The sequence below is a fragment of the Cupressus sempervirens genome, chromosome 3 (genome assembly GCF_028749045.1).
Source record: "Cupressus sempervirens isolate cs-2001-9-10 chromosome 3, ASM2874904v1, whole genome shotgun sequence".
Classification (NCBI taxonomy): domain Eukaryota; kingdom Viridiplantae; phylum Streptophyta; class Pinopsida; order Cupressales; family Cupressaceae; genus Cupressus; species Cupressus sempervirens.
In genome coordinates this window covers 37,712,099-37,721,226 of record NC_143120.1, presented here as the reverse complement: position 1 = coordinate 37,721,226, position 9,128 = coordinate 37,712,099, and the positions used below count along the sequence as shown (strand labels likewise).

The 9,128-nt window shown below is 35.2% G+C and overlaps 1 protein-coding gene across 2 annotated transcripts; it reads right to left on the bottom strand.

Annotated features, from left to right (window-relative positions):
• Positions 1-4,215: 4,215 nt before the first annotated feature.
• Positions 4,216-8,787, bottom strand: LOC149564662 (uncharacterized). Of its 2 annotated transcripts, none has more exons than XM_089818221.1 (6): positions 8,386-8,787; positions 7,952-8,188; positions 7,343-7,468; positions 7,152-7,249; positions 5,017-5,143; positions 4,216-4,874 (listed from the first exon to the last, which is right to left on the bottom strand). In XM_089818221.1, exons 2-6 carry the CDS (start codon positions 8,160-8,162, stop codon positions 4,738-4,740), a joined length of 699 nt encoding a protein of 232 aa, XP_089674347.1. In that variant the 5' UTR covers positions 8,163-8,188; positions 8,386-8,787; the 3' UTR covers positions 4,216-4,737. The 2 variants fall into 2 exon arrangements, with proteins under 2 accessions (XP_089674347.1, XP_089674346.1); XM_089818220.1 differs by having other exon boundaries at positions 8,299-8,416.
• Positions 8,788-9,128: the final 341 nt, after the last annotated feature.

Below are 9,128 nucleotides of genomic sequence, written 5' to 3'. Positions count from 1 at the left end.
AAATTGCACAAATGGTGGCAAAGGTAATCAGGAGTGATGATGAGGGTTACCAAAAAGTTCAGATTGCTATACCAAAGGTTAGCAAGGCAATGGATGAGATTGTAGCCTAGGAGCATGAGATAGTAGAACATAACTTGGGAAGAATCACATATGACATGGAGTGTGAGGAGATCTAGGAAGGCATGGTTTCAATTAGAGAAAGGTTGAGGAAGGAAAATGAGAGGATTGTAAAATTGGAGGCCAAAAACAAGTGTTGGAGAGATTGCCAGCCTATCCAACAATTGCATCAGCCAGCCCTTTCACAAGATAGCGAAAGCAACATAGAAGAGATATTGGCTCAATTGCATGAAATCAAAGATTAGATCAGTGATATAACTCAAGATGGGAAAAATTTCTTGTCTTCCTTTATCTTGACATTCAGGTCATCGATGGCTATTAGAGACAAATTCAGAACATTTGAAGGGGAATGGAAGGATTTCCTTCCAGTCAAGGACTTAGCCATTCCTAGGCTAAGGTCATTTATTGGGCTATCGGAGAGATATTTGGAGAGAACCAAGATGGTGGATGAAGGAGGAATGAGTATAGTGGAGTCTTGGTATGTTGCCTTGCCCATCAGATTAACAATACTTAAAGAGATATAGGATGAGATTGCACACCATAACCCAGGTGTTGACACTTCCATTTCAACCATAATGAGCAATGTTGGGGCTACACTTGATTTTGAAGATATCAAAGAGGAGAGTGTCAATGAGACAGAGTTTGGATCATGATTGGATGAGTTGGGGAAGGTTTCCATTAGGAAGAAGCATTTGAGCACCCTTGCCTCCCTTAATGCCTTTATTGGATATGTGAAATAATATGAGAAGAATCATAAGAGGATACTACAAGTAGTGAGCAACATGATGAATTCAACTGAGCTCAAGATGAAGCACACACCTTTCCCTCCCATGAAGGAAGTCAATGACAGGCTAGCCAAGTTCATTTCCTTGGCTAAAAAGATGAAAGAAAATGGTAGAATTATATTAGAGGATCATTCGATGTAAGCCCAAGTGGAAAATTCTCCTTTCTTCTTGGTTAGGATAGGTGTCTGATTCTGATTGGCTACCATTTTGGTGCCTTCTCATTGGTTGCCACTTTTCCTATTTTTTCATTGGTCCATTGATGAGGTGGCATCTTCTCATTGGTCGATGGGGTGGGAACCCTAGTTAGGGTTTTTGGGATTCAATCTGGATCGTTGATTTTACCTCTTAATCTCTATTGTTGGTTGTAATTCTTGGCCCCTATATAAGGCCATTTGCTCTCATTTGTAAAGGGTTGAAGAAAATTGTTGGTTAAGATAATACCAAAATTGCTTCTCTCATCATTGTTGTGTCTTGCATGGTGATTAAGAACACTTGGTGTTATTGCATGGTTTCTACTTCCAATGGTTGAAGAAAATTGTTGCTTAAGATAATACCAAAAATTTCTTCTCTTATCATTGTTTTGGCTTGCATGGTGATTAAGAACACTTGGTGTTATTGCATGGTTTCTTCTTCCAATAGTTAGAGTTAAATTCCATTGAAGTTGTTAAAGTAGATTTTATTTCAAGAAAGTTGTTAAGCAAGACTAAGAATAGATGGATAGTTGTATGGTGATATTAGTGGATGTTTGCTAGGGATCTATAAACTAGGCCACTAGCATCCTAGCAGCTTGTTAGGAAGCCTTGTGTGGTAATCTAGTCTTTTTTTCCTTGAATCATTGCATCTATGGAGGTAGCACAACTGGTAAGCTTTCATCAGGTTTTCTCCCCATCCATCTACTAATCTTTCCATTCATAAGAGTAGAAATAAAGCAACAAGTAGTTTAGTAGTCGGAATTCATTCTTGGAACAAGTTAGAAAATCAAAGCATTATTGTTGGACATTCCCTCCATCATCACCATCAACATCATTTGGAGCTAGTATACATTGCAAAGCTAGATTCATCACCATCACAACAAAAGTCTAACAACCTTGAAAGAACAATGTAAGCCCGCCTACATGATTAATCAACAAATCACATTAATATAACTGAGTTAGTATCCACAAGTGTAAGGAACCTTGAAGTTTTTCTCATGTTCTTTATGAGTATTTACTTTTCAAGAGAGGGTTGAGTGTTTGATATTCCATATCAAGTATTCAATTACTATATGTTAGGTAGTGGTACAAAACTGACATCAACGGAGTCATCTTTTGAAGATCCTTCACGGAGTCAAAACCATGCTTCCACTTACATAGGGATGGAAATTTTTTCCATAAGCCTAAGAGCTTGTATGTATTTTAACCATATCCTCCTCGCTCATGAACTTGAACAAGAAGAGACCCTCTATGTTGCATCGGTCACACACCACCCTTCAAGCTACAACAAGTTGCAACCCACCTCCTAACCATATCAATGGTTAACATGAAAGAGAAGAATCTTCCCACGAGAGTGAAATTCATAGTTGAAATAATACTATTCATAACCACATCCAAAAGTTGAATTTATGTTCCTAATTCTATCCTTATATATTTTAATGTAGGATTGATTACTTCTTGTCCATGGGACCCAAAAACAAGGGTGCCCTTCCAGTTAATCGAAGTGGCTTCCTTGTTAATAGTACCATCATTACACTAACCTAAATTGGCAATTCCAAAGGTCACTTTGTTATTGGTGCCACCGTCATCTTTAGCAAGCTCAATAATAGCCACATGGGGTCTAGATGTTGTTCAATATTTCAACAAAGCAAAGACAATGATATTAGAGGTGCAAGATCCTAAAGAGGATGAGGGTCCTCATGAGGATAGACATGGTCTCCTTCATGGAAGTTGACCATGTGTAAAATAACAAAAAAATTGAAACCTACAAAGTGGGAGTCGCATAGCTAATGTGAAAATTGTTAATCTAAAAGATTATAAATTTCATGACAACTTTACTGTAAGAAAAATAGATTTCATTTTTCTTAAAATATTCTCATATAATAATAATTATTTCTTAATAGTTTATCTTTAAATTAGTTGCAAAAATTGAGTATGTTACTAGTGTATACCTTCATACTCCATTGATTAATTTATATAGAGTTTGAAACTATTTTTAAAAATTGTATTGAATTGTTAATACTCCTTCAATCCAACCAGTACTTTAAGAGGTTGGTAGTTAATGAAGGGAGTGGAAGAAAGATTTTATTCTTTACATTGTACTTATGAATCTTAAGTTCAATAGAATACCATATTAAAGGAGGATGGACATCTTTAATATAAAAATATTCTTATAAAAAATATCCAAAGAATCATTTCTATCATAGAGAAAATTCGGTAGATTTTTAGTCTACCTATAGTCAATGACTTGATCATTATGAGTGCTCTACTTGTTATTTTTTGAATTACTTTTAAGAACATTTGTTATTACAATATTCTATGTATTTGTAGTTTTTTATCCTCTCTTTGAAGTTAGAGTTAAATCTAATGAAAGTTAAAAGGTTTATTTTAATTCTTTTATTATTTATAATAGTGACTGGCTTAATTATTTCTTTAGAAGAAGTCTGTTGTCCTTCCCCCTATCCTCCACATACATACCCATGCACATATATTTATATTTTGCCTCCAATAAAAGTGTAGTTCCAATACCATGTGAGTTGAAGGGAGACTAGATCTTATGCTTATAACACGACACTCGCACCAATCAAATCCCCCCTCTTCAAAATATTAGTTATTTCTTATATTTGAAAAAAACACCTAATTATGATAATGCATCTATTTTTAAAAATAAATTATGCTTTACAAACTATTTAATTATTATTAATATATACATATAACTATCCATTGGAACTTTAGAGGAATTAAGCGAACTTTACAACCAAGGATAAAAGCAAGATCTAGACATGTAGAATAATGAAAATGAGATAAAATTCTAATCATGCCACTAGTCTTTTCATATAAGACTTAAATCAGCTTGCTTTGTGATCACCGAAAGCATGGTTATGATTCATCTTGTACAAATACACCTTCAATTCCACACTAAATTATTAAAGCTATTAAATCATCTTTTATAATAATGAAACATTGTACGAAATTCATAATTGAAAAATGTCTCTCCCTGATCAGAATAAAATATGACAATTGCTCTACCTTGGATATGATGATTTGTTCAGCCCCACATTTTGCACTGAAATAAAGAATGCCCCGACTCAACCACCATTTCCAAGAAATTCGCCCAAAAGTTACAAAAGAGCTTTGAAACTCTTCCAAATTAAATTGTGTCTTAAACTTTAAGACAAAGATGTCACATGAACAATACACGAAACCACTAAAGATATACAGATGCTCCTACAAACAATATCCAAAGGGCCATGGACCCATAACAAACCCAACAACATACATTTTCTATCCTGATGAGATATCTTGCAATTCAAGCAAGTTTCCATGACTCAATAGGATTTGCTAAACCACTCTCACCTATTTCTAACCTTTAGCTTTTGCTTAAGATATAATATTCCTTGAGTGACAATGATGAAGTAATCCTTAAGATTTTATACTGAATTCATAGCACCACCCAAATCAGCAACACCAATCAATATCTGCACATATTGGAATTTAGAAGAGACCCCCTCGTAATGGGATCAGGTATGATGACTCTGGTTATGGATGTATACGCATTGAGTATCCATCAGGAAATAACACACATCCATTATGGTTTTAAGAGTAGGTGATATCAGTCTTGACAAAAAGAAAAAAAGTCTGGTTTACATCATTTGAAGAGACGATGTGGCTTTTTTGGATTCAAATGATATACTCTTGGCTTTCTCTGCCTTTGCCTCAGCTGCCTTGAAGAGGTTGAACTGTGGAGTAGGTGGATGGAGTCCAAGAGTGCCCAACAGATCTGTAGCCATCAAGTACATTTATATTTTTAAACTGATAATATATACTAAGTAGGACGATATTTAGAAGCCTATGAACAAACATAATTTAGTAAGTGAATTTGTGCAATTAATAGGACTCTATAAGGAAAAAAGATGACTGACCCTGTGGAGTCCAATCGGGAAGAGATGGAGCATCCTCAATCCAGCTTGAACATCTTGGTTGTTCCAATTCAGATTCATCATTACTATTTGCTGATGAATGGTTTGCAGGCCCTCTCAATTCGCCAATCTGTATACAAAATGGTTGATGTTTCATCGGTATAGTTAAATATCAAACAGTTAACAGTCAGATAGATAATGGTAATTTTACTACCCAATCACATGCAGTAAAAAAGTGTCCAATTTTAGCTGGTAAACATGTTTGATGTTTAAAAATAGTTATCAACAATTTACAACAATACACCTTTTACCCAATTTGTAAACTCTCTGTTAAACTACTTCAAAGAGTCATTCTAATTATGAATTAGCTTAAGTGGAGGGGTCTATTGTCCGCTATAAGGTGGAACAAAATGATTCAAGATTGAAATTGAAGTATCAGAATTTCTTGCATGGCAAGCCACTTGTTTAGATGTACACTTTTGATTAATAGAAAAGAGGAGTGCAAAGGAGTTTTATTGGAGAAACACAACCAGTGGAACACAGCCCTCACTAGAGATAAACCTTCCCTATTGAGTAGGGCCTCCTCCCAATCAATAGTAGGTAGACTGTATACATGACCTTCAAACTCTCATGTAAGCCTAAGAGTTTTGTACACATGGAATCTACATTGCTACAGAGCAGTGGAGCACACCTGCAAAGGCTATATTTTTAGTAGGGCTCGAACTTCCAGTGCTTACAACTTCATCCAAAAAGTTACTCTCAATTAAGTATGGGATGAAATCATGATGGACTATAGTATATAATATATACACCCTCCACGAATAGCAGTTTGTAGGGAGGGAATGAAATGTTTTCAGTTATGTTAGAAGGACTCTCATTTGGTGAACTATAACAATATTAAGCACTCTGTCTTCTGTAAATGAGTTTGAATCGTCAATGGGGTATTCTAATAGCAATTCTATAACGTTCTTAAAACATAAATCTGTGTTTGAGTTCTTAAAGTATTGCTTCTTCTAATTTAACTTGAATTAAGTGGATTCAAAGTAACTTATTAGTTGAACATTTTGATTGGGAGGAGGTCCCTTTGGAATTTAACTGTTGTTGACTTGGTGGTCAGCATTTTCTTGGAGATTCTCCAACGGATCGGGTTAAATCTGACATTTGTATCGGGCATTGACAGCTTGAATTTCTGGTGCAACGACAAATGATTTGAACAATTGGTATCAGATTCTTGGGTCATGGGTTCAAATCTCTCTTCAGTAGGTGCTGAAGGCTCAGTGTCAGTGTTTAGGCAGAGAAAATTGTTGTTGACTCAGTGGTCAGCACCTCCTTAGATATTATCCCATGTACTGGGTTAAATCTAGCATTTGTGTAAGATATTGACAATTCGAGCTTTTCAAAATTCCACAGATTAAGGAGCATAATTTTAGCTGATCCATGGATGAGACTTGGGAAAAAGTTAATTAAACCTAGACCATGAGATCCCCACGATATAAACATAGGAAATCACAGGACAAGCATAGATGATTACAAACCTGCAAAGTGAGTCTAACCCTGTCAGAAAGTTTTCTAAATAACGACCAATAGTTCTACAAAAACCTGACAGAGTTAACAAGTACCATATAATTGGTGATTCACTATACAAAGAGCTTTTAAGCAAATGGTCTGCTTCCAGAGTAACTGACTACACATTTTACAATCATATGAACACTCATGTTCCTGACTCTCAACTTACAACCCCATATTTCTCAGGGCCCCATACATGCATTTGCGTTGCTGTTATGGTAAATAACATGCAAATGGATACCAGGGGCAACTTTTATTCATAAAATTAGGACTAGTGTGCCGCCCAAAAACAGGACTAGCAGTGGAAAAGGGAATTGGCTATTCAGCCCTCCGGATGCATCAAGGTATATAGGTTTTGTTTAGATGCCTTAAAATGCATGAATTTTGTGCTGATTTACAAAACAAGCCCTGTATTAGTGTGTATCCTTGAGAGCCTGCCTGACCCAAATTGAAAATCATGTAAAATCAAATGGCAATTCAACTCTTTTTTATAGCAAGAGAGCTGAATGATAGAGAATTTATCTAACAAGAAAAAGTGGTATGAATCATGATAAGTGAATGGACATACATACCCAGCTTCTGCAACTACCAGAGGATCCATCCCACCCAATGTGAGCAACATGCTTGACATCTGTAGGATATCCAATCTGCATCTCTTCTTCTTTATATACTGCCAAGCAATTATGAAACATCAGTCCAGAAAATTTGAATCTGAAAGCATGAAAATACAAATTCAATCGACAACCAAAGTTGATTCCCTTACCAAAGAGTTGGGTAAGTGCTCTGAGCCCTTTGAAAAATCTCTGCAATTTATTGGATATTAAGGATTTGGAAAAAGGGATTGTAAATATAGAAGTTTCAACTGGAGGGGACGATGTAAAGGACGTTTCTGCAATCAGGATCAGAAAAAGAAAATCATGATTATTCAATCTAAAAAGCCATTTCTGAATCTCAATCAAGCTATTAAAATTCTTAACTTGCAGTGTAGTGCAAGGGTATGCGCCAAAAGTTAAGGACTTATAGATACGCCTCACACATGAATGTTCATGTGATCTGTTTCATCAGTTTCTTGTGTATGATTAGGCGGATATAACAAAATAGAAGTAAGAATTGCACGAGTTCAAATCAATGGGCTTGTTGAGCATATATTCAGATTGCATCGCATGAGAATTCAAATCATAATAGTACAAGCTCAAAATCAAATGGGCTGGCTTAATGTTTGAACATTTATGTAGACTATAACTGAATCAAATTCAAATCAGCTGTCTGTTGCCACCGATTCATATAATTAGCATGAAACATTATCTAATCAAATGGATCATTTATTGCGCATAACTAATCACATTAACTCATAATGAACATATAGTCATACCTCTCTGAAGAGAGCTTTTGGTTCCCGAATTGGAACTTTTTGCAACATTTATATACTTGACTTCTGACTTAGCCGATGAGGAAGTCCTTGCAAGCACAGAATCCCCACCAGTTGGTTTTTTTATATGTTGATCTTTGATTGCAGTACTTGAAGGAGTAGCACAGCTGATTGTAAATGGCATGACTGCAAATTTTTCTAGCTTCTCTCTCATTTCACATATTCATACTGAAAAAACCCCTGCAAAAAAACACAACATTAAAGATCCTGATCAGTTCTCTCATTGAGCAATATTGCTACTAAAACCCTTCTGAAAGGGGGAAAAAATGAAAAAACTATTGCAAACCCACGTCATTTTTTCTTGTAGAAACCTGGAATTCCTTAAAAAGAAAGACACAAAATTAACTGCTAGGTCAATTAGATCATAAGAAGGTTACCTGCCAAAAAAAAAAAAAAAGGAAAAAAAAACAGAGTTGGTGACTTTGTTTGTATTGAAAGCGTCCAGAAACTAGATTTCTGTTAGCACATTGTCATGCAAGTTCAGTTCAGGAAAGCAATGGAATTGATTGAGAATCTGTAGTGTGTTTGTTAGAACAGAATGGTTTGGGTGTCAAATCAATGTCCATATGGAAGTGTGCAGTTTGTTTTAATGGGGTTGGAGAAGAAGTGGAGGGAACAGTTGAAGTTGTAGATGGTCTTAGGTGATTGATGATGTGGGAAATGGGAAGAATCGTCAGCTGAACTCAAAAGAAAACATATAGCTTGGCTTGGGAGCAAAGGGAGAATCATATTTCATGTCATTTTAAAGTTTTATAATAAAGTTTGGGTCAAGCATCTTTGCTTAGAAGTTTGGACCTCCTCTTTTAGAATCAAACCCTTCTCATTTTTTTACTCTTAAATTAGAAAAATTAATTTAATTAAGCGTTTTTTTCTTATTGTTTATCTACCACATTTACCTATATATTTAAAAAATATCTCTCCTAATGGTTCCCTACCTAAAGCTGGGTTCCTATCTATCTACTATCCCTTGCTTGTATTTTTCATTTGTGATTGGCCTTTGAATTATAGTTATCATGGGCTTTCTAGTATAATGTAGATTATGTTATATTTCCTATTAGTATGATATTAATATTAATATTATTTATTACTTTTAAAATAAACGAGGAAGTTAAAGTTAAAA